At 46.1% G+C, this 26,013-nt stretch overlaps 2 protein-coding genes across 3 annotated transcripts in view; one reads left to right on the forward strand and one right to left on the reverse strand.

Moving 5' to 3' along the window:
* The first annotated feature begins 2,547 nt into the window (after window positions 1–2,547).
* Window positions 2,548–6,505, forward strand: ARL11 (ADP ribosylation factor like GTPase 11). 2 transcript variants are annotated; one of them, XM_008962104.5, is made up of 3 exons: window positions 2,682–2,818; window positions 4,227–4,292; window positions 4,623–6,505. In XM_008962104.5, the coding sequence occupies exon 3, from the start codon at window positions 4,641–4,643 to the stop codon at window positions 5,229–5,231; it is 591 nt and encodes a 196-aa protein (XP_008960352.2). In that variant the 5' UTR covers window positions 2,682–2,818; window positions 4,227–4,292; window positions 4,623–4,640; the 3' UTR covers window positions 5,232–6,505. The 2 variants fall into 2 exon arrangements, with proteins under 2 accessions (XP_003809864.3, XP_008960352.2); XM_003809816.5 differs by lacking the exon at window positions 4,227–4,292 and having other exon boundaries at window positions 2,548–2,818.
* Window positions 6,506–9,703: 3,198 nt separating this feature from the next.
* The window catches only part of EBPL (EBP like), a 56,132-nt gene continuing 39,822 nt past the window's right edge, over window positions 9,704–26,013 (reverse strand). The window contains exons 5-7 of the mRNA XM_003809815.5: window positions 14,152–14,207; window positions 11,233–11,361; window positions 9,704–10,923 (exon numbers count right to left, since the gene is read on the reverse strand). The gene's annotated coding sequence lies outside the window, so the exon portion shown is untranslated. The remainder of the gene's footprint in view (window positions 10,924–11,232; window positions 11,362–14,151; window positions 14,208–26,013) is intronic.

Here is a 26,013-nt window from a genome sequence, read left to right on the forward strand (position 1 = left end):
CCAATCTTCCTGCAAATTGGGCCCTTGCAGGATTCCTGCTGACTCAGCAGCTGGGCCTGGACAGGACTTAGTCCCAGCGTGAGCCGATCCCGCTGCAGTGTGGGCGAGAATGACAAGCCCTCCACCAGACGATTCTTTATTGCTCTGAGACTTCCCTGGGATAATTCCACCCCCAGGAGCACTCTATCTGTTTCTGTCTCCTCCCCACACACCCCCTGGCCTTGAAAAAGGATGATCACCGACCACAGGCACTGAAAAGAGCAAACCAAGAGCAGCATCAATACCCTCACACGGTGGTGCACATAACACACTTTGAGTTTCTGACTTTTCCTAATCAGTTCTTCCTGCTAAAATACAGTAGCTTAACAAAAACAATGACAACAACAATCTGGTGTTTGCCATTTACAAGGCACTTTCTGTGTGAGTAGCATGACATGGTAAAAGAGAAAGAGATGAATTATAAAACGCAGCAAGATCATGAGTCAATGATTCACCCTGTCCCAGCCTGCTTCTTTTTTTTTTTTTTTTTTTTTTTTGAGACAGAGTCTTGCTCTGTCACCAGGCTGGAGTGCAGTGGCGCGATCTCAGCTCACTGCAACCTCCGCCTTCCGGGTTCAAGCGATTCTCCTGCCTCAGCCACCCGAGTAGCTGGGACTACAAGTGTGCGCCACCATGCCCAGCTAATTTTTGTATTTTTAGTAGAGACGGGGTTTCACCATGTTGGCCAGGATGGTCTCGATCTCTTGACCTTGTGATCTGCCCGCCTCGGCCTTCCAACCGAGCCTGCTTCTTTGCTTGTAAAATGGAAGAGTCATAACATCCAACTTGAGTCTTGACATTTTAATGAAATAATGCATGGGAAAGCAGAAAACAGCACAAAGATTACTGGTTATAAGAGCTAAATCACTGTGACTCCAGATCCAAATTCAATACCTACTGAATCAGTGGTTTCTGACTAGTCAATTTTTTTTCTTTTTTTCTTTTTTTTTTGAGACAGAGTCTCGGCTGGGTGCAGTGGCTCACACCTGTAATCCCAGCTCTTTGGGAGGCCGAGGCGGGCAGATCACTCGAGATTAGAAGCTGGAGACCAGCCTGGCCAACATGGCAAAACCCTGTCTCTACTGAAAATAAAAAAATTAGCCAGGCATGGTAGCACGTGCCTGTAATCCCAGGTACTTGGGAGGCTGAGGTGGGAGAATTGCTTGAACCTAGGAGGCGGAGGTTGCAGTGAGCCGAGACTGCCATTGCACTCCAGCCTGGGCGCCAGAGTGAGACTCCATCTCAATTAAAAAAAAAAATAGGAGAGAGACAGACAGAGTCTCACTCTGTCTTCTAGGCTGGAGTGCAGTGCTGTGATCTCAGCTCACTGCAGCCTCCACCTCCTGGGCTCATGCAGTTCTTGGGCCTCAACCTCCCAAGTACCTGGAACTACAGGCACACATCACCATGCCTGGTTAATTTATTATTTTTTGTAGAGACACGGTTTTGCCATATTGGCCAGGCTGGTCTTGAACTCCTGAGCTTGAGCGATCCTCCTGCCTTGGCCTCCCAAAGTGCTGGGATTACAGGCATGAGCCACCATGCCCGGCGACTAGCCAATTTTTTAAAAATTACATTTTCTAGAGGTGTCATTTTTACTGGGAAAAACACAGTGACACCATTCAAGAAAAAATTGAATGGTAACTTTAATCACTACATTAACACAATTTTAAAGGTTGATCTGCATCATACATACCTTTTAAAGAATGTTTTCATCATATGTAGACAGCTTTTTTTGTTTTTTGTTTTTGTTTTTGTTTTGAGGCAGAGTCTCGCTCTGTCACCAAGGCTGGAGTGCAGTGGTGTGATCTGGGCTCACTGCAACCTCCGCCTCCCGGGTTCACACCATTCTCCTGCCTCAGCCTCCCAAATAGCTGGGACTACAGGTAGGTGCCATCACGCCCAGCTAATTTTTGTATTTTTAGTAGAGACGGGGTTTCACCATGTTGGTCAGGCTGGTCTCGAACTCCTGACCTCGTGATCCACCCACCTCAGCCCCCCAAAGTGTTGGGATTACAGGCCTGAGCCACCACGCCTGGCCATAGGCAGCTTTTAAAAGAACACATGTGCAGCCTGGCCATCATGGCGAAACCTGTCTTTACGAAAAATACAAAAATCAGCTGGGCATGGTGGCACCTGCCTGTAACCCCACTTGCTTAGGAGGTTGAGGAGGGAGGATCACTTGAGCCCTGGAGGCGGAGGCTGCTGTCCAGCCTGGGCGACAGAGCAAGACTCGGTCTCAAATAGAAAACAAAACAAAACAACAACAACAACAACAACAACAACAAACAGCCATGTGTGATTCCAAGCAAATCAGAGAATCTCTAGCCACCAGAAAAACCTTGAGGCTTGTACTGAAAGGAAGAGGTCAGAATTCTCTGCGAGGAGCTCAGAGGATTCTGAGGGAAGAGAGAAGGCAGCTGCGCTTGGACACAGCTCCGAGCTCGTGCTCCCTCCTTCAGGCACCCAAGTCTGAGTTGCTAAAAAATGGAGCTGTCACTGGGCCTTGCTCTGCCAGGACCTGCAGAGCCGGGGACCTCTCTGTGGCAAGCCCAGCAGGATGACTGCTCTGAGGCGCCCTAGTGCTGAGGGAGGGGCCGTGACACCGCCCCGCCCCCCAGCCACCTGGGAAAAGGAAGCAGAAAAAAGAGAAGCAGCAACGGCTGCTCTGCTTCCTTCCCATCTCGCTCTTGGGTCATGCCTGGCCAGCAGAAAGCAGCTCCATAGGGGAGGAGAGCCACGGAGGATCTCACAGCTGCAGTCTAATAGTAACACAGAGGTAATTTTAACTTTTTACTTTTCTACCCTTGGGAGTAGGGATGAGTAGAGGCTTACCTCCTTCCAGAGGCAGCTCATATCCCCCCACCCCCATTCCCGGAAGTTGAGATATCTCTTCTCTGTTCCACGCAGGCATCGTCTAAGTTGGGAACAGGTCTTATGTCTTAAAATTTGGGATTCTTTAAAAACATATGTGGCCGGGCACAGTGGCTCACGCCTGTAATCCCAGCACTTTGGGAGGCCGGGCAGGTGGATAATTTGAGGTCAGGAGTTCAATACCAGCCAGGCCAACATGGTGAAACCTCGTCTCTAATATAAATACAAAAAGTAGCTGGGTGGTAGTAGTAGCTGTAATCCCAGGTACTTGGGAGGCTGAGGCAGGAGAATCCCTTGAACCTAGGAGGCGGAGGTTGCAGGGAGGCAGAGGTTGTGATGAGCCAAGATTGCACCACTGCACTCCAGTCTGGGTGACAGAGTGAGACCCTGTCTCAAAACAACAACAAAAATGTGTGATGGCACATGCCTATAGTCCCAGCTACTGGGGAGGCTGAGGTGGGAGGATGGCTTGAGCCTGGGAAGTCGAGGCTGCAGTGAGCTGTGATCATGCCACTGCAGTCCAGCCTGGGCGACAGAGTGAGACCCTGTCTCGAAAAAAAACAAAACAAAAAAAACCAAAAACAAACAAAAAAGCACATGTGGAGTGTTGTAGAAGTCATTGACCTTGGTAAGACAGTGGAGGAAACTGCTTTGCTCTGACTCATAAATTTGCCCCCAGTAAACAGTATTTATTAATAGCCCCAGTCAGGCACTGCATGAAGACATTTCAGTCAATGACAGACCACGTATACAACGGTGGTCCCATAAGATTATAACAGAGCTGAAAAATTCATATTTTTCAGCTTAGTGTTGTGGCGCAACCACTACCTTTTCTATGTTTAGATACACGAATACTTAGCACTGTGTTACAATAGCCTACAGTACCCATTACAGGAATGCTGTACCGGTGTGTAGCCCAGGAGCAATGGGCCATACCATATAGCCTAGGTGTGCAGTAGACTAGACCATCCACGTTTGTGTAATTACAATCTATGATTTTGTAAAATGATGAAATTGCCTAATGAAGCATTTCTCAGAATGTGTCCCTGTCATTAAGTGACACCTCACTGTGTTTCCAAGACATAGTACTGGTCCTTGGGAAGCTCTAAAGAGAGGTCACCGTGAGCTGAACCATCCTTCTCACTCTGTGCATGGAACCCAGCTTAGCTTCCATTTCAGCATTTAGGCTTATAGGAGGAGAACAGGTTAGAAGCCACAGACCAGCAAGAATTGAAGACATCGTTCTGTAATTTCTACTGAACCAGGTCTGTCTGACTGGAACCTCATTTTGCCTCTTTGCTTTAACTCCTCAGGAATGTCTTCCAGGAGGCCCCTGATCTTCTCTGCTCAGGGACCACTCTTATCTGACCCAGAGACAGGTTAGCTGATGGTGACTCACACACCCTCACTTCCTTCAAAGCCCAGGCATCTGTTTAAAATCTGACCCTGTGAAGACTTTTCCTGTTTTGGAAAAGCTCTTCTGTTGTTTGCCTGCACAGATTTGTGCTCCATTTTTAATTTCAATTTTTGTAGAGAAGGCGGGTCCTTGCTTTGTTGCCTCGGCTGGTTTGAAACTCCTGGGCTCAAGTGATCCTCCTGCCTTGGCCTCCCACAGTGCTGGGATTACAGGTGTGAGCCACTGCACCAGGATGGATTTGTCTTCCTTCAGAAGACAGTAGCTGATGTGTGCCCTGGCCTTTCTCCCCTAGGATTCAGCAGTGGCCACCATGGGTTCTGTGAATTCCAGAGGTCACAAGGCGGAAGCCCAGGTGGTGATGATGGGCCTGGACTCGGCGGGCAAGACCACGCTGCTTTACAAGCTGAAGGGCCACCAGCTGGTGGAGACACTGCCCACTGTTGGTTTCAACGTGGTGCCTCTGAAAGCTCCTGGGCACGTGTCACTGACTCTCTGGGACGTTGGGGGGCAGGCACCGCTCAGAGCCAGCTGGAAGGACTATCTGGAAGGCACAGATATCCTCGTGTACGTGCTGGACAGCACAGATGAGGCCCGCTTACCCGAGTCGGCGGCTGAGCTCACAGAAGTCCTGAACGACCCCAACATGGCTGGCGTCCCCTTCTTGGTGCTGGCCAACAAGCAGGAGGCACCTGATGCACTTCCGCTGCTTAAGATCAGAAACAGGCTGAGTCTAGAGAGATTCCAGGACCACTGCTGGGAGCTCCGGGGCTGCAGTGCCCTCACTGGGGAGGGGCTGCCCGAGGCCCTGCAGAGCCTGTGGAGCCTCCTGAAATCTCGCAGCTGCATGTGTCTGCAGGTGAGAGCCCATGGGGCTGAGCGCGGAGACAGCAAGAGATCTTGATCCAGACAGAGCAGCATATCTTTGCTCATACAAACTAGAAGAACCAGCTGATCCTTGAGAAATTTACACTCAGTCTATCAAACAAGAAATGCTGGCTTGGCCCGGTGGCTCATGCCTGTAATCCCAGCACTGTGGGAGACCACGGTGGGGGAATCCCTTGAGCCCAGGAGTTGGATAGCAACATCACAACACCCCATTTCTACTAATAATCAAAAAATTGGCCGGGCATGGTGGCATGTGCCTGTAGTCCCAGCTACTTGGGAGGCTGAGGCAGGAGAATCGCTTGAGCCCAGTAGGTAGAGGTTGCAATGAGCCAAGATCACGCCACTGCACTCCAGTCTGGGCAACAGAGTGAGACTCTATCTCAATAATAATAATAATAATAATAATAATAATAATAATAATAATGATGATACTCTAAGAAAAAAATCTCAACATACTTCATTTAATAGCTTGTTACCAAGTGTTAATGAAGCAATATGTCATAATAGAGTAGCCACCGGTTGCATAATAATAGAGACCTAAATTCTCAAATAGGGAAAGAGGTTTTAAAATCAAATTTGAGGCCAGGTGCAGTGGCTCATGCCTGTAATCCCAGCACTTTGGGTGGCGGAGGAGGGCAGATTACTTGAGGCTAGGAGTTCAAGACCAGCCTGGCCAACATGGTGAAACCCCATCTCTACTGAAAATACAAAAATTAGGCATGGTGGTGCATGCCTGCAGTCCCAGCTACTCAGGAGGTTGAGGCAGAAGAATCGCTTGAACCCAGGAAGTGGAGGTTGCGGTGAGCCGAGATTGTGCTGCTGCACTCCAGCCTGGGTGAAAAAGACAGGCTGTGTCTCCAAAAAGAAAAAAAAAAGTCAAATTCAAATATCATCTGGACATGTCACAATGGATCACTTATGAGTGATCCTTATGAGTGATTTTCCCCAGTGGCCCCTGGGGATGTGCCACTGTCACTCAGAAGGCAAGCTAGGCAGGGCCCATACAACAGCAGGGGTCTGCAGGTTAGACGTTCCCTGCCCTGGGACGCTCACCCCTGGGCAAGAGGCTGGAAGTTCACACCATCCAAAATTTATCCTTGTTTTTTTTCTGATGCTAATTAGCCTCTCCCGATTTTATGACATCTTGTGTTGATCTTTTTCAAAAACTCATTTTCTTTTTTTTCCTTCTCTTTTCTCCTTCTTGTAGCACATATCTTTCCTTAAAGATCAGATCAATAAAATATTTTATTTATTCATTAATTTAACAAAAAAAACAGAGCATTTAGTTTGTGGCAAAAACACTGAGCTTTCGAATATGAATCATGTGCTTTAGGTGGGAGTTGTGAATTCTGAAGATACAGATGACAGTGATGAATGCCTTCTGTCTCATGATTGACAGGGAAAAGGACGGTTGACCATAGCATCCTAGAAGGTTCATCAGGTGATCATTACCTAGCATCCATGAAGCACCTGAAATTATTTGCAAAATGTTACACTTTGGACCATTTTTCCGGGGAAGGAGATCCAGAACTTTTTACCAGATTTTCAAAGACATCTGTGACTCCCAAAAGTTAACAATCACTGATGTGGTTGTTGTATCCCTCATCCAACCCCAGAACACTTTCTGTAATCTGAGTTTTTTAATGGCAAGTGGCCTATATTTAGCACCTGTTCTCATGTTAAACAGCTCTGAATGTTAGATATTCTTTCTTATCCTGGACTGGTTCTCTCTCTCTCTGGAGTAATGCAGTATAAATTGGCCATCAGTACCCTCCTAAAATCTGAGATCTGCCAGGCCCCTCTTCTAACACCAGGTTAGGCATGCTTGGTTATTTCCAGTACTTGTCAGTCAACATGTTTCAAGACGCTGTGTTAGACACTAGGGATGCAAAGATGAATGAGATAAGGCCTCAGGCCTCATGGAAGGTGAGACAGTAAAGACATTACTCCCATAAAAATGTGAGGAGAGAGACTCAGTTCAGCAACTGTTTATTCTGTTTATTGAGCACTTACTTGGACCAAGCGCTGTGGTCTTGGTGTTTTACATAGACTGTCTCTAATTCTCACAACTCTGCAAAATATATATATTCCCATTTTATAAAACTACAAACTGAGGCTCAGAGAAGGTGTGACCTCTTGTTGCTTGAGGCACAGAGTTATAAAGTAACGTATCTGGAATTTGAAATCAGATCTGTTTAGGGCTAATGCTGCATTTTTCTACAACATCATGCTTCTAGAAGGTTTAAGCTAGGTAGGCTTTCAGCCAGGAGACATGATGGGGAGAGCCTTCTAATAAGAGGGAAGAGACTGCTTGGAAGCATGAAGGGAGGTGTAAGAAAGATAAGTCAGTGTACTTGCAACAGAGGCTTGGGATGAGGGGTGGGTGAAGTTGACATCACGATAGAAAACAAAACTGGAATGGGAGTTTAGGTCCAATTTGGGCAAGGTTGTTTGAATTTCAATAATCAGGGGTTTGGGTCAAGGAAGAAAAATCATGGGACTTGCCATTTAGGAGGATAATTTTGTGGTAGTGTGGAGGTGAAATAAAGAGAAAAGGGAACCTTGGAGCTGGGAAGGCAGGAAACCGGCTAGATGACCATCACACAGCAAAGGAGGGAGTGGAAGAGAGATGAGAAAATTGAGAGCTATTATTAAGAAAAACAGTTGAGAGAGGAAGAATTTGAAGAGGGCTCAAGATTTTGAGTCCACATGACAGAAGGACTGGAATGCCATGAACTGGAGAAGGTGAGTGCTGAAGAACCAGGATGGGACGGGGCTGGAACAGCTGGGTTCAGCTTTTGAAGGGTGGGTACATGTTTGGTTATAGCTGCTTTCAGATTGTTTCATTATCTGTACTCCCAACAACCCTGCCGGATATATTTGTTGGCTTTCACTCACGGAGGCTCATTTCCTTGCATGATTTGTCACTTTTGATTGTGAGCTCATCTGCAGTAGGAGTTGTTTATCCTGTGTGACTCCCATGTGCCCTGGTCTGTAACAACATTTCTACAGAGTGGTATCTACTAGGATCCTGGGGATTTCAATTATTTTAGACCAAATATTATGTCAGTTTCTCTGCCTGGGGCTACTGGACCTCAGAGGTAGTATACATCTGAACTGTGTACCCATTCAATGCACAGGCCCTAGGGATTCCATATGTGACAGGTGACTTTTTTTCCTTGCCTTTATGTTGTAAGACAGACAGCCTGCCTCCTCAAACTTCCCTGAGCTGGTGGGCAGCATTTTTTGAACCCTCTTTTAAGGAGGGGTCATCTCTCTGATGCTCTTCTTTTTTGCTGAGCTCAGATTAACATTTTCTACCTGGGTGCAGTGGCTCATGCCTGTAATCCCAGCACTTTGGGAGGCCGAGGCGGGCGGATCATGAGGTCAGGAGATCGAGACCAGCCTGACCAGCATAGTGAAACCCTGTCTCTACTAAAAATACAAAAAAATTAGCCAGGACTGGTGGCGGGCGCCTGTAATCTCAGCTACTCGGGAGGCTGAAGCAGGAGAATTGCTTGAACTTGGGAGGCGGAGGTTGCAGTGAGCCAAGATTGCACCACTGCACTCCAGCCTGGGCAACAGTGCGAGACTCCGTCTTAAAACAAACAAACAAACAAATAAAAAAACCATTTTCTCTCCTCCAAGCAAGCCTAAGGCCACATGTCCTATTCTCACACAGGTTTTAATTTCAGCCCAGTCTCTAGAGCCTAAATTTGGCTCCTCTACAATTTCCATGGGCTCTAGGTTTCCAGCTTATACTTACTGCTTTGGCTGTGGGTTCTCTCTTCCATTTCTACCACGTGAGGATTTCCTTTTATTTTGTTTAAAGACAGCACGCATTAAAAAAAACTTTTTTTGTTATCGTTTACCCAACATTTCTATGTTTTTTTCCATGGGAAGGCCATCTGCCATAATGCTAGACGTCCTGAACTGGTTTTGATATGTGACCCTGAGCCTTCCCGGGGTGCTGGCAGGATGGTGACATGATTAGATCTGTTCTTAGGAAGATATCCTGGGCAGCAGCATTTGGGTAGAGGTAGCATCCTGAAGGCAAGGAGACAGGTTAAAGAAAGACCAGAGGTGTCTTTTGACCCAGGTAGACACTACTGACACATTGGTCTGCGCAAACAGTTCACCACAGCTGCCCTTTCATGCCATAGGCTCGATTTTTCCTGTTCTCTTGGCAATCCCTCTGGTTCAGCCAGGACAGAAGCCTCCTCTCTGACACCAAGATGGACCATGCTCTTCCCCAGCTCCAAATGTGTGCTCCTTGATGGAATAGACACAGTGGACAAGAGGACCCTCAGGTGGCTTTGAGTATTTGCCTCAAGCCCATCATCCCTGAAGGCAGATGTGCTTGATCTTAACAGAGCCCAGGAAGTCTCCCCTCAGATACAATTTTGGAAAAAGGACAATGAAAACAAAAAGTCATAACTGTCTAGGTTCTTTGCATTTTGAACAAAGAATTGGACAAAAAGCACAAACAAAGCAACAAAAGAAAAGCACAGATTTATTGAAACAAAAGTACGCTACACAGAGTGGGAGTGGGCTCGAGCAAGCAGCTCAAGAGCTTTGGTTACAGAATTTTCTGGGGTTTAAATACCCTCTAGAGGTTTTCCATTGGTTACTTGGTTTACACCCTATGTAAATGAAATAGTGGCCCACGATCAGTCTGATTGATTGCAGAAAGCAACTAATCAGAGGCTGAAGTGAAGATACAAAGTTACACCCTATGCAAATGTCTGATTGATTGCAGAAAGTGACCAATCAGAGGCTGAAGTGAACTTACCAAGTTATACTCCTCTGCAAATGAAGACTTGGCCTGTGACCAGCCTGACTGGTTGCAGGAGGGGACCAATCAGAGGTACTTTCAGTTTTCATCTGCAATGCCGGGGAAGTTGGGGTGTTGCAAAGGGAGTAGCCTCTGATCCTTTTGTTATTTGGGTGTGGAGAGGTGGGCTTTTCTTTTTGATTCAGTTCTAGGAATTCGGTGCGAATCAGCCTTAGGTTCCCTGCCTCCAGACCCTACTCTCCTGCCTCAATAGCCATGCCCAGTTAGTGTTAACTGTAACTCCCTGCTGGTCTGCCTCCTGCTAGGAGGGACTGAACATCAAATCACTCGCATCGAATTACTCAGCAGGTGAGTTCTGGGGATGATAACCACACAATTCTCTCTGCACGAAAGATGGGTTTGAGAGCCTCAGAGTCTGGGGGAAGCTCTGCCAGCCATCCACTTACTGGCTTACTGTTTGCCTGAAGTAAGCATGGGAATCCCACAGGGTACAAGGTCCCACATACCCTTCTGGGATTTCCGATGCCCTCTTTGCATGTGCTCTGGCCCATCAAGCTCCCATGCCAGGTGCAGTGCTTATAGTTGCAGTAGTGACCATAGCAGTGGCAACAGTTCTACAGGGTCACAGAACTTTAGGGAAGCCTCCTAACACCCTTGCTCTTCGTTAGGCTGCAGCTGCTTTCCTGTCCATGATTTAAGCATCCTTAGATCCCAGCTGTCCAGGAAGCTCTCCCCACACACCTCAGCCTAAGTCCAGCCTCCCACTGAGCTCCCATGGCATGACTGTCCAGGCTCCAGCGCCCTTGTGCCCTAACCGGGGCTGTTCCATGTTGATATGTGGTCTCCTCAGGCATGGTGTACACTCCTAGAGAGGAGGGGCCAAGTCTTCCATCCTTCTGACCCTCTTCAAAGCCTGGAACAAAATTAGATATTGAGAGTTGTTCATTAAGTACCTGAGTGAATAATGAATAATTGATTAAAGCCAGAGAATCGGGTATCACAGTAAGGAGTCCCTGGGTCCTCCGAACTGTCCAGAATAAAATTCCAAAATGAGAACACCAAGAGGTTCCCTGGCTTGAGAGCCAAAATGGCGGCACAGACCTATATCTCAGGCACACTTTGTGGTAAAAACAAGAAGCCAGACACACTCTTTCTAGACACACGTCACACCCAGAATGACTTAGCTTTTAGTCTATGGAGGAAAAGGGTGGAAAGTGGAGACCTGGAACCAGATGAGAAGTCAACGGGAGCAGTAAGTTCAGTGTGTGCCTCCTGTCCCAGCACCTGGGTCAACATGGGCAAGACCTGATGGGGTGGTGGAGATGCTGACCTTTGCTGCTGCCTCTTGGGCCTGTAAGAGCAAATACAATTAAAAAAAAAATTTTTTTTTAAATTTTTTTTTGAGACAGGGTCTCTCTCTGTCACTCAGGCTGGAGTGCAGTGGTGCGATCTCGGCTCACTGCAGCATTCACCTCCTGGGCTCAAATGATCCTCCCACCTGAGCCTCCTGAGTAACTGAGACTACGTGGAGTAGCCACCCCACTCGGCTCATTTTTAATCTTTTGTAGAGACATGGTTTTGCCATGTTGCCCAGGCTGGTCTCAGACTCTTGGCCTCAACGAATCCTCCTGCCCTGGCCTCCCAAAGTGTGGGGATAACAGGCATGAGCCACTGCGCCTAGTCTGCAAATTCACATTGAAAGAAGAGGCCTGTTTGATAGATCAGTAGGGTGACTATAATTAACATTAATCTAATATGCGTTTCAAAAAAGCTACAAGAGAATAATTTGAATGTTCCTAGCATAAAGAAAGGATAAGTGTTTAAGGTGATGGATATTCCAGTTGCCCTGATTTGATTATATTAATGTTACCAAATTATTACATATACTTCAAAAGTATATACATCTATTATGTATCAACTAAAAAAATAAGAGTTTTAATTCTCCTTGTGGAAAATAAGGGAAGAGACTTCACCTCCCTCCCTTTTCTTAGAGATTTTACTTTAGGAAACTTCAACTTTTAAGTTCTTTCCTCTGTCTCTTTGAGATGTATGTAAATCTTTTAAAAAGCTAAATAAGGGCCAGGTGAGGGGGCTCACGCTTGTTATCCCCAGCGCTTTTGGAGGCTGGGGTAGGAGGACTGTTTGAGGCCAGGAGTTCAAAGTTACAGTGAGCCATGATTGCGTCACTGCACTCCAGCTGGGCAGCAACAGGGGCCCTGTGCTTTAAAATAATAATAAATAATAAATTTAAGAAGCTAAATAAGCCTCTTGGCAGCTTTAGGACTTAGAAATATCTTTTTCAAGGACCAAGGAACCAACCTTTTGAAACGTAATCATCAAGAGTTTCAATGGGAGGGTAGGAGCCTGACCTGGCAGGTGCCTCGCTCTAAGTTGCAAAACTACCTCCTGTCCTAAAGCTATGAGAGGTTTGTTTTTCCTTTGGATAAAGCCAATTAGCTAACATAGATGGTGACATCAGTTACCAGGTGAATCTGTGGTAAACTCTGTGCAACAAATGGGGCTGTCAAGTCCTCTTACTTGAGGACTGACTAGCTATTGTCTATGTGGAGAACCTGTCTGGAATAGGTCACCTCTGCATGACTCTATAAAAGGGTGAGGTCTCTTTCTGTCTTTGTAGTCTCTTAGGGGATTGTGTGGGATGTGCATTACATTTTAGTTGAATGCTTATTCACTAATGAAACAGTTTTCTTTCTCCACTCCCTTTGTGGAGAGATTTCCTGGGTTGGCAGAGGTTTACTTTTAATAATATTTTCTCCACAGGCCCATCGTCCCCTGACTCTGTGAGCTTTCAGCCACACCCAGGATCAGTCAGATCAACTGCTCAACTCAAAGGCATCCTAGTGAGCAAGGGAAAAGTCAAGGCGGTTTTTGGAGGGCGCTTAGTTAGGAAATGATGAACACAGTTCAACATGACTTGCGGCCCTCCCCATGGGCAAGAGTATGAACACCTGTGACTGTTCCTGAACTCACTAAGGAAAGTCTTTTACAGTGTGTGAAGGGTGACCTGGAGTTTCCTTCCCACATGGCTCATAAGAGCAGCAGCTCAGGAAAAACAAAACAAGTATCTATTTATTTATTTATTTATTTTTAGAGACGGGTTCTCACTCTGTCACCCAGGCTGGAGTGCAGTGGCACAATCATGGCTCACTGCAGCCTCAACTTCGTGGGCACCAGTGATCTTCCCATGTCAGCCTTCTGACTGGCTGGGACTACAGGCATGCCCCCCATGTCTGGTTATTTTTTAAAAATTTTTATTAGAAGGCCAGGCGTGGTGGCTCCCGCATGTAATCCCAGCACTTTGGGAGGCTGAGGCAGGCAGATCACCGGGCCTGGTGGCTCACGCATGTAATCCTAGCACTTTGGGAGGCCAAGGTGGGAGGATCACCTGAGGTCGGGAGTTTGAGACCAGCCTGATCAACATGGAGACACCTCGTCTCTACTAAAGAAAAAAAAAATATTAGCTGGGCATGGTGGTGCATGCCTGTAATCCTAGCTACTCGGGAGGCTGAGGTAGGAGAATTGTTTGAACCTGGGAGGTGGAGGTTGTGGTGAGCCGAGATAGTGCCATTGCACTCTAGCCTGGGCAACAAGAACAGAACTCCATCTTAGAAAAAAAATGTTTTTATTAGAGACAAGTTCTTGCTTTTTGCCCAGGCTGCTTTTGAACTCCTGGGCTCAAGTGATCCTCCTGCCTTGGCCTCCCAAAGTGCTGGGATTACAGGGGTGAGCCACCATGCCTGGCCACAAAACAATTTTAGAAAAGAAAAAAGCCTTTTATTTTCACTTAATTGTCTTGATTTCCACTCCTCTGAGACATTCACCCCCAGGAAACTTGGCTATGTAGCTATAGATGATAAGTATTTTTAAATTCTCCTTGAGAAATGGCATTATTCTGCCTTAGATCTCGAGCTAGAACCTGACAATGAGTCCTCCTGCTTGCCCCTGATCTGGGGCACACTGATATTTTTGCAGGTTCCTTCAAGCATGAAATTGCAAACCTAAACAAACTGGTTCTCATAAAAGCACTTCCAATCCTTCAAATAAAAGGAGGCAGCCTAATTATAAATAATCTCTGGATTAGAAACATCACACACTACATCTCTTGCAATTTTTATTTTACCTCGTCTTTGAATTCCGTGAACTTCAATTTCATGTGGTGTTAAGTGCTGGCTTAACCTGGAGAGAAAATATAAAGGATATAAAGAAATGTATATAAAGATTTCTCAGAGTTATAAAAATACTTCTGTGAGAGAATTGCTACAAAAAGGGAGATGCAAGACCACCCTTTGTCCAAACTGGCATTGTCTAAATGCAGTTGAGTGTCTTGCCTTAGAGTCTGGGCTTGAAGTCAGTCAGAACTGACTAGAACACCAGCCCTACCCCTCACCAATAGGGTACCCTTGGGCCAATTATTTAACCCTTCTAAGCCATAACTACCTCATCCGCAGAACGGAAATGATGCTAGGAAGTACCTGACAAGGTTCTTGTGAGAATTAAGTGAGCTCCTGTGTTCATCTAGTCAACTTGTATTTCTTTATTTTTAATTGTATTATATATTTTTAGAGATGGGGGTCTTGCTCTGTTGTCCTGGTTGGAGTGCAGTGGTGTGATCACAGTTCACTGTATTCTCAAACTCTTGGGCCCAAGGGATCCTCTGGCCTCAGCCTCCTGAGTAGCTGGGACAACAGGTATGGGCCACCATGCCTGGATAATTAAGATTTTTAAAAAATAGAAATGGGGGTCTCACCATCTTGCCCAGGTTGGTCTCCACCTCCTGGGCTCAAGTGATCCTCCTGCATCGGCCTCCCAAAGTGCTAGGATTACAGGCATGAGCCACTGTGCCAGGCCTTGACTTGTGTTTCTTGAGCAAATCACTGAGCTATGTTTAAGAGATACACAGATGAAGGAGATATAAACCCAGTCCCTGCCCTTAACTTACAGCCGAACTTTCAATAAGGGAGAGCTATTAATATTAAGTCCCACTGATGGATGTTAAAATGTAAATGAAGCATAGAGTTCTTAGGGCCTAGGCTCTTCTTGATGTTCCCTTCCACCATCCTTGGAACTCTCCAGAACGAGACTTGTTTTGGGGGAAGGAGGGTCCCTTGGCTGATGGAAAGTGTGGGGGTGGGGGCCGAAGGAAGTGCAGGGCCTAAGACTGTTGTTCTTAAGCATTCTGGAGGCTGCTGGACATTTAGCTCCCAGCCTCCTCTCTACCACAATGAACACTTCTATCCCAGGACTTCTCCTCTCCCCCTCCTTAGACCAAAGCTCTTGCAGTCTGAGTACTGGAAAGCCCAGCATGAGCCTCTCCACGCACTTCGAATGCACCCTCCTCCAGCAAAGGCTGGTAAGTTGAAAAGACAGGAAGGATTTCAGAAGACTGGAAATTGAATCCCACACTCAGGTCCTCTTTGAAACTCTACAATGAGTGCTTCATTCCTTGGACTTCAGCTTTTCAAAGAAAACATCCCTAGAAGAAGGACAGCAGGGATGGTCATTTACCTTTTAATGAGAATGAATTATCCAGCCCTTTTCAGGACAGCGTTTGTGAGGCAGCAAAGCTAAATGTTGAGAAGAGCCTGAAAGAATGATGGACTGACGCTGCCAAAAAGAGAAAGGGTGGGACCTTCACAGCTTTGCCTAAGGCCATTATGAATTTGGACCAAATAGGTATTATCATCCACACAGGCAGGACCTCCTGGGTAGGGGGCTGCCACCTTTTCCAGGCACTTGGAAGGGTGGCCTCCAGCTGTGGAGCCACAGAACTAAATATTATAGCTGGCCCAGGAGCACCCCTTTAGGCTAGGGAAGGAATAATAATCTGGCTTCTCCTTCCTCTGACCCTGAGATTTCGGCCAAGTCTCCATTAGAGATTAGCCTCCTAGAGTGTAAAACAGGGCGGACAAGTTTGGAGAATGGATCTGGGATGGGGTGGGGAATGGCAAATGGAAAAAAGGCAGCACAAACTCTTTATTGTCATTCAGAGAATGCTGAGGTCCAAGGCACAACCAGCCAGAGGGTTGCTTCAGCCTTTCACTGGAAAAGCCACATTTTCCTCAGTTGTATCCTCACTTCGAGTGAGGCTTCTCCAAATGCAGAAGGACAGCATCATGACCCAGGCTGAGAAAGTATGATTGCAAAATTCCATGGGCCTAACCCTAGTGGGGGAGGGAATCCATTCTTTTAAGCCAGGGTTTAAAACTCTTCAAGCAAGTCATCTGCAAAGGTACCGCTTCTACCATTTTAAAGATAGGATTATGTTCCCTAGGACAACTGGATGAGCCCTAGGAACCAAGAACCCTGTGAAGTTGGGGCAGAAGCCTGAGGGTTGTTTTGTTCCCCCACAGCTGTAGGTCACAAGGTTCTTACACAAGCTTTGGGGTGGCCCCACCCCACACCCTTCCTTCCCCTCAGTCAGTGATGACTCAAGAGGTTTTGGGAAGGAGCTCAGGGAACACTAAGCAGCAGGCTCAGCTTACGGCACTTCTGATGCATTTTCTAGATAACATTAGGGGCTGGTTCCGGACAGGACTCAGAAGTATGGACATTCACTCCCCAGGCTTGGTCATCAGTGCCCTGTGAGTTCAGGAATACATTACCTAAAGCAGATCTTTAGGAAGGAGAAGGAGAAGGAGAAGAGAGGAGAGGAGGGAAGGAGGGAAGGCAGGAAGGAAGGAAGGGAGGGAGGGAAAGAGAAAGAGGGAAGGAGAGAGTGAGGAAGGAAAGAAGGAGAGAGAAAGAAGAAAGAAAGAAATAGAGAAAGCAAGAAAAGGAAAGAAAAAGAGAAAGAAAGAAAGAGAGAATGGAAGGAAGGGAGGAAAGAAGGAAGGAAGGAAGGAAGGAAGGGAGGGAGGGAGGGAGCTGGCCGGACGTGGTGGCTCATGTCTGCAATCCCAGCACTTTGGGAGGCCGAGGCAGGTGGATCACCTGCAGTCAGGAATTCGAGACCAGCCTGGTCTACATGGCGAAACCCTGTGTCTACTAAAAAAATGAAATTAGCTGGGCGTGGTGGCAGATGCCTATAATTCCACTTACTTGGGAAGCTGAGGCCAGAGAATGGCCTGAACCCGGGAGGCGGAGGTTGTGGTGAGCCAAGCTCGCGCTACTGCACTCCATCCTGGGCGACAGGGCGAGACTTCATCTCAAAAAAAAAAAAAAAAAAAAAAAGAAAGAAGAGAGAAAGAGGAAAAAGAAGAAAGAAAGAAAAAGAAAGGAAGAAAAAGAGAGTCATTGAGACTTGTGGCTTAATGTTGTGAATGTATATGTATGTTTAACTGTATATATAACTGTATGTATATGTATGTCTCACCAGAGAGAGAAAGGGATTAAAAAAAAAAAAAAAGCCAAAACCTACAAAGGCAAAGCAGAAGAAAGAGTACCAGACTGGAGATAGCAATATAATTACAGAAAATGGGAAGTGACCGCACAGACCAGAGAAATCAGAAACCTACATCTGCTGGGGGTTGGGGTGTGTGTGTCTGTGTAGCCTCAAGGATTTACTCCGTGCCAGCCACTGGTCTAAGGGTTGAAGGTATATTCACTTTTGCGATCCCCCAAAAATGCTAGCAGGATTTGTACCCTAATATTGGAGACTAGGCACAGAAAGGTTTAATTTGCCCCAGGTTACACAGCAGAATCTGAACCTCTCCGAGGTTCGGCTCTAGAGACCACGCTTGACACAGCCTCACAGTCATGAGCAAGCCCTTAGGCACCAAACCCCAGGAGACCTCAGGCTGGCAGATCAGGAGCACCGAAGTGGGCCTGGAAACAGGACTGGGGGAAAGTCTGGAGGAAAAGAGACCCTCGGAATCCTTCCCATTTTATTAGGCAGGCAGCTGCCCTCTGCTCCCGGGCAGAAGGCTGTGGGTTTCTTTAGGAGGCTTCCCCCAGTTGAGGATGGGGTGAGACACCTATTAAAACAAGAGAATTTAGGCCGGACGTGGTGGCTCATGCCTGTAATCCCAGCACTTTGGGAGGCTGAGGCGGGAGAATCATTTGAGCCCGGAGTTTGTGACCAGTCTGGCAACATAGGGAGACCCTGTCTCTAAAAAAAAAATAAAATTGGCTGAGTGTGGTGGCGGGCACCTGTGGTCCCAGCTACTTGGGGCTGGGGCTTAGGTAGGGAGGATCACTTGAGCCTGGGAGGTTGAGGCTGCAGTGAGCCGAGATCACGCCACTGCACTCCAGCCTAGGTGACAGAGCCAGATACTGTCTAAAAAAAAAAAAGAAAGAAAACAAGAGAATTCAGTGAAAATCTGAATTCAGCTCCCATGTGTTGGCAGTGAGGCCCACACACCCCAGGCAGGGGCTGGGAGCTCCTCTCCAGGAGTGCTGATTGGCTGGGGAGAAGACTGACGGCACTAGCATCCGAAGGTCCCTGCTGGAATTGCTGGTTCACCAACTGACGAGTCCTGGCCACATACACGGGGCTCACACAACCTTCTATCAGCTTTTTGTTACCTCCCCCTTTTTTCCTACATTTTTATTATGGAAAAATGTAAACATACAGAAAAACAACACAAACAGTACAATGTGCCCACTCCCTCTGTTCTGCAGTTGTTAGCACCTTACCATATTTATCTTTAGATATGTGTGTGTTGTGTATGTTGTTTTTCTTTTCCTTTTTTTTTTTTTTTTTTGAGACATAGTCTCACTCTGTTGCCCAGGCTGGAGAGCAGTGGCACAATCTCGAGTCACCACAACCTGCACCTCCTGGGTTCAAGTGATTCTCCTGCCTCAGCCTCCTGAGTAGCTGGGATTACAGGCATGCACTACCAGGCCCGGCTGATTTTTGTATTTTTGGTAGAGATGGGGTTTTGCCATGTTGGCCAGGCTAGTCTCGAACTCCCAACCTCAGGTGATTCACCTGCCTTGGTCTCTCAAAGTGCTGGGATTATAGGCATGAGCCACCACGCGCAGCTGTGTATATTGTTTTTCTGAACCATTTGAAAATGAGCTGCAGCCATAATAATATTTTCCCGTACATATTTCAGTATCTATCTTCAAAGAATAAGGACATTATCACACATAACTAAATCCATGACACACCTAAGAAAATTTAAACAATTTTCTAATGTTGTCTCATGTTGAATCCATATTCTAGCCTCCTGCATTGGCCCTAGAATGTCTTTTCCATGTGCACACATTGCATTTGGCTCTTATGTCTCTTTATTCTCCTTACTAGAATATTCCCAACCTCTTGTTTTCCCCACAATGCTGACTTTTTGAGTAGGCCAGGCCATTTAGTGGAAGGAGCATCTCATATCTGATTTGTCTGATTGTTTCCTTGTACCGTCATTTAACTTGTACCTCTATATCTTGTAAATCCCATAAACTGGAAGTGAGATCTAAAGGCTTGACTAGATTCAGATCAGACACCTTTGACAAGACACAGAGCTCAAGTTTTTGTTTTCTTTTTTTTTTGAGATGGAGTCTCCCTCTGTCACCTAGGCTGGAGTGCAGTGGTGCTATCTCAGCTCACTGCAAGCTCCGCCTCCCGGGTTCAAGCAATTCTTCTGCCTCAGCCTCCCAAGTAGCTGGGACTACAGGCGCGTGCCACCACGCCTGGTTAATTTTTTGTATTTTTAGTAGAGGCGGGGTTTCACCGTGTTAGCCAGGATGGTCTCGATCTCCTGACCTTGTGATCTGCCTGCCTCAGCCTCCCAAAGTGCTGGGATTACAGGCATGAGCCACTGCGCCCGGCTGACACAGAGCTGAAGTTCTATCCTTCATGTCACATCGTATCTGGAGACAGCGTCTGCATAGGTCACTAGCAGTGAAGTGAAGTTTGATCACTTGGTGGAGGCAGTGACTGCTGGATCTTTCCACTGTAAAGGCACACGTTTCCCTTCGCCAATGACCTTCGGGTAACACACCCGGGCACAGTGTGAATATCCTGCGCAATGCCTTACTCAGATATGGACAATAAAGGATGACAGGAAACGGAGAAAAAGCTTTCAACATGAAAGAGGGAGACAGAAACAAACAGGAAAAAGCTTTCAACATGAAAGAGGGAGACAGAAACAAACAGGAAAAAGCTTTCAACATGAAAGAGGGAGACAGAAACAAACAGGAAAAAGCTGACTCAGAGGAAAGAGAGACCATCGCAGGAAGCAAAAGAAAACTTCCCCTAAACAATAAATAGCCTTAAAAGTGAGAATATATATTACATTCATAATTGACAAGATTGCTATGAAAAAAATATTTATTTATTTATTTTGAGACAAGGTCTTGCTCTGTCACCCAGGGGAGTGCAGTGGCATGATCATGGCTCACTGCAGCCTTAAGTGCCTGGGCTCAAGCAATCCTCCTGCCTCGGCCTCCCAAGTAGCTGGAACTACAGGTGTGCATCACCACACCCAGCTAATTAAAAAAAATTTTTTTTGTAGAGATGGGCTCTCGCTGTGTTGCCCAGGTTGGTCTTGAATTCCTGGCCTCAAGTGATTCTCCCACCTCAGTCTCCCAAAGTGCTGGAATTACAGGTATGAGCCACTGCACCTGGCCAAAAAAAAATTTCAAAAAGAAGATAGTGCTCTTGGGCTCCACACTGAAAAATCCACTGCAAAACTGGAAGGTAAAGTACAAACAAAAATTTCTTATAAAGTAGAACAAAAAGATGAAAAATAGAAACTGAGGCCAGGTGCAGTGGCTCACACCTGTAATCCCAGCATTTTGGGAGGCCAAGGCAAGCGGATCATGAGGTCAGGAGTTCAAGACCAGCCTGGCCAACATGGTGAAACCTCATCTCTACTAAAAATACAAAAATTAGCTGGGTGTGGTGGCACGAGCCTGTAATCCCAGCTACTTGGGAGGCTGAGGCATGAGAATTGCTTGAAACTGGAAGGCGGAGGTTGCAGTGAGCCGAGATTGTGCCACTGCACTCTAGCCTGGGTGAAAGAGCAAAACACCATCTAAAAAAAAAAAAAAGAAAAAGAAAAGAAAGAAAAATAGAAACTGAAAACACAGGAAAACTAAACAATTAGTCCAAAAGTTTAGCATCAGAATCATGGCAGTTCCAGAAAGACAAAAGAGAAAAAGTAGAGAGCGTGAATTATCAGAGAAATAAAGCAAGAACAGGCCAGGTGCTGTGGCTCATGCCTGTAATTCCAGCACTTTGGGAAGCTGGCAGGGAGCGGATCACTTGATCCTAGGAGTTTGAGACTAGCCTGGGCAACATAGTGAGACCCCATTTCTACCAAAAATAAAAAAGCAAAATTAGCTGGGCATGGTGGCTTGTGCTTGTAGTCCCAGCAATTCAGGAGGCTAGGAGGTGGAGGCTGCAGTGAGCCAGCCATGTTCATGCCACTGCACTCCAGCCTGGGTGACAGAGTGAGACTCTGTCTCACAAAAAAAAAAAAAAAAAAAAAAGAGGAAGAAATAAAGAAAGAATGAAACTATAGTATATGAGATGATGGGTATGTTAATTTGCGTGACTCTAGTAATCAGTTCACTATATACATCAAGATAAGTATATCAAAATATTATTTTGTGTACTTGAATATACGGTATATTTAAATATAAAATTACATACAATTTAAAAAATACCTTTTAAAAAACAAACACAAAAGCACAATATTGTGAACTTTCTGAACATCATAAAAGAGGAAAACAGTTCACATACAAAAGATCAGGAATCAGAATGGCATTAAACTTTTTAATAGCCACACTAAAATCTAAAGGATAATGGAGCCAGGGCCGGGCGCAGTGGCTCATGCCTGTAATTCCAGCACTTTGGGAGGCCGAGGTAGGTGGATCACCTGAGGTCAGGAGATGGAGACTAGCCTGGCCAACATGGTAAAACCCCATTCTTACCCAAAATACAAAAATCAGCCAGGTGTGGTGGCACATGCTTGTAATCCCAGCTACTTGGGAGGCTGAGGCAGGAGAATCGGCTTGAACCCAAGAGGCAGAGGTCGCAGTGAGCTGAGATTGCACCATTGCACTCCAGGCTGGGCAACAGAGCAAGACTCCGCCTCAAAAAAAAAAAAAAAAGAGGATAATGGAGCCAGGTGCCATGGCTCACACCTGTAATCACAGCACTTTGGGAGGCTGAGGCAGAAGGAACACTCGAGGCCAGGAGTTTGGGACCAACTTGGGCAACAAAGTGAGACCTTGTCTCTACAAAAAATAAAATAATTAGCCAGGCCTGGTTTCATGCACCTACGTAGTCACAGCTACTTGGGAGGCTGAGGCAGGAGGATGGCTTGAGCTCAGGAGTTTGAGGCTGCAGTGAACTATGATGGTGCCACTGCACTCCAAACTGGGTGACAGAGTGAGACCCTATCTCTAAAACAATAAATAAATGGGGCCGAGTGCAGTGGCTCACGCCTGTAATCCCAGCACTTTGGGAGGCCAAGGCGGGCGGATCATGAGGTCAGGAGATCGAGACCATCCTGGCTAACACAGTGAAACCCCGTCCCTACTAAAAATACAAAAAAGTAGCCGGGCGTGGTGGCGGGTGCCTGTAGTCCCAGCTACTCTGGAGGCTGAGTCAGGAGAATGGCGTGAACCTGGGAGGTGGAGCTTGCAGTGAGCCGAGATTGCACCACTGCACTCCAGCCTGGGCGACAGAGCGAGACTCTGTCTCAAAAAATAAAAAATAAAAAATAAAAATAAATAAATAAATAAATAAATGATAATGGAGCAAAGCCTTCTAATTTCCGAGGGCAATTTGAACAACAAAATTGTCCAGTGACCCATAGGATAAAATAAATATGAGTCAGTGCCAATAAAAATAAATAATTGAATGACTAAATAAATGGAGAAGAAATAGCTCTACCCTACAAGAGAATTCCAATTAATAAATGTAAAAGAAATGAGGAAAAAAGAAAATCACTATTAGAACACTACAGTAATAATTGTTGCAGGCAAGATTCATCAATGAATGCTATAATTAGTTGGTAAAAGTTTGAGGATTAATAGGATATTTACATAGTCTCAAAGTATGTCCACTAATATATTTATTATCTGCAAAAGGAAAAAACTTTATGATGGAGAAACTAGCAGAAACCACTTTCACCACATGATCAAGGTTAGCATCACCAGTAATAAGTCTGATCAACATCAAGCACCCAACACGATGTACTGAGAAGGGCACGTTACCTCCATGGTATTCTTGCTCCAAACCCATAACTGTCTAATCATGAGGAAAACATCAAACAAATCCAAATTGAGGGACATTCCAAAAAAATAACTGACCAGTCTTTTTCAAAACTGTCAAAGTCATGAAAGACAAAGAAAGACTGCCTAGGACAGAAGAGACTGAGAAGACTTAGCAACCAAAGCAAAGTGGAATCTCAGATTGGATCATGGGAAAATCAAACGACATTGGAAACACTGGTTATATCTGAAGTCTGTAGTTTAGTAAGTAGTAGTGTACCAAAGTTATTTTCTTAGTTTTGATCATTGTACTATGGCTATGTGAGCTGCATAAAGACATTACATAGAACTCTGCAGTGTCTTTGCAGCTTTTCTGTAAGTCCAAAATTATTTAAAAATAGAAAGTAAAAATTCAGAGGAGGAATTATTTCCAACCTAGAATTTTATACCTAAACTATAAATCAATTGTGAGCATAGCATAATGACATTTCTCGGACATGCAAGGGCTCATTCACTTTCTGTTAGGAAGTGACTATAGTTTTGCTCCCTTAAAAGAATGAACCAAGATGCAGACATGGCATCTAGGCAACGTGGAATTCAACACTAGAGGGAAGCAAAGGAATTTCCAGAACTATGGCTAAGCAGAGGCTTCCAGAACAACCAGTATAGATGGGAGCAAGGGGACTAATTGTTCCTAGAGGAAGGATGTTGCCAACCAACCAATCACCACCAACAGTTTACCTAACTATTTGATTATATCGGGGAAGTTTTCCTTTTTGGCAGAGTGTGGGATTGAATTATTGATAAGTATGCAGAAAACTAAGCAAACAGAAAAAAAAAAAAAGACAATGATCAGCTCTTGGGAAAACAAAATGTTGTCCGGAAAAGAAAAGTAATCATAGTATCCTAAATGACTCACTTGTGGATAATTTTTCCATAGTCACGATAATGTAAATACCAAATACTCATTTAACTAAATATTTATATTGGGAGGAGGGAAGAAGGGAAATATGTGTGTGAGTGGAGTATAGGGATAAGAATTAAATTCTTGTTTTCAAAGGTGAGAAGCAAGAAAATCTCTGTCCAATGGGCTCCCAGCCCCAAGGCAAGCTGCACCTTTTAGGTATCATTATCTGGGTGGGAATAGTGAGGGTGGTGTGGCAGACGTGAACACACAGGGGAATCCTCTCTTCTGCTGTCCTAGGCAAACTGGTGGCTAGTGGAAGGAAGCCAAGGCTGAGTGGGATTAGGGCTAGGAAGATGGGCCAGGCTGTGCTGGCTCATGATGCAATGACCTCAGGTTCTATTTCAGCAGGGTTCAGTATCTAAGGAGATGCCATCTAGGGTGGAGTGCAGCCACAAGTCAAAGCAGCTGATAGCTGTCACGAGGTGGCTGTGGCCTGGTTTGGGCCTTGTTTTCAAGGTAGGTTCTGTGAAACACTACTTCTGAAGGATGTAAAGAACTGACCTGAAAAGAGGGTTCCTTGGTCCAACATGCTTGAGAAATGCTGGATTCAATGACACTAAACAAGTTTCTCCAGTGCAGGACATCTCAAAACCCTTCATATGATTATGGGAATATCCAATCTCTAAGGCATGGCATGTGGGGGAGATGGTGACAGAGTGTTTGATCATGACCATGGAACCCTTTCTATGCAGAACTTAACACTGGACTAGAGAACTACTGACAACCCTTTCCAGAGTAGGGGTCGGCGTCAGTCAGGGCTGGCACTAACAGGAAAAGCACCTGGTTCCTTGTATCTTCACATCTTTACCACCACTGCCAACCCCTTTCCACTGGCTAGGTCTAATTAGGGTTTCGGGGCCAACAGGCAAATGAACTGAGGTTTGAGACAGGCTCTGCTCTCATGAAAAACTGAAGTGTTAACAAGACAGAAATGTAGGCAGAGGCCCAGTTATAAGGTACAGAGGCACCCAGCAGGGGCGGGACTCAGTGGCCCCCAGACCTGTAGCATGCTGACAGGCCCAGGCAAAGCCAAGATCAAACCTACAGCAGCCCTTCTCCATCAGCCCAGCACCCTGAGTCACATTCCTTGGTCAGGCTCTGGAAATGGTAGAGGCAGCTGCTGTGGGAAGGTGAACCCCAGGGGTTCTGGCCCAGCTTGTTTGGGGCAAATGCAGAAGCTGACAACTTACAATCACAGCCTGTCCCCACTCACCTGCTACAGAGGGCTCAGTCATTTCATTTCCCTGATTTCTCCAGGTCTCTAGTGGGGGTTCCCTGGTGCCGACACCATTCCATCCAGGAGCTGATGAAAACCCCTCTTCTCTGAAGCACAGGCAGAATGTATCCTTAGAAAGGAAGCCAGGGGGCCGGGCATGGTGGCTCACGCCTGTAATCCCAACACTTTGGGAGGCTGAGATGGGTGGATCACCTGATATCGGGAGTCCAAGACCAGCCTGGCCAACATGGTGAAACCCCATCTCTACTAAAAATACAAAAATTAGCCAGGCATCATGGCGTGCACCTATAATCCCAGCTACTCGGGAGGCTGAGGCAGGAGAATCACTTGAACCCGGGAGGTGGGGATTGCAGTGAGCCGAGGTTGCGCCACTGTACTCCAGCCTGGGTGACACAGGGAGATTCCATCTCAAAAAAGAAAGACAGACAGACAGACAGACAGACAGAAAGAAAGAAAACACAGGGTTGCTAAGGCCAAGGCATCACAGACTTAACACCACCAAGTCATTCCAGAGTGAAAGGAACGCAAATCCAGTCTCAGGCTGTCTGATTGACGAAGCTTCTGGATGCACGGCTTTTACATTTTTATATTTTATTCTCTGTGATGTGCCCAGCTCAGGAGCCGCAGGTTTCGGCCAGTTGTTCTGCTCTAGTCCTGAGCACCCTGGCATGTTTTAC

Source organism: Pan paniscus, chromosome 14 (genome assembly GCF_029289425.2).
Source record: "Pan paniscus chromosome 14, NHGRI_mPanPan1-v2.0_pri, whole genome shotgun sequence".
NCBI lineage: Eukaryota > Metazoa > Chordata > Mammalia > Primates > Hominidae > Pan > Pan paniscus.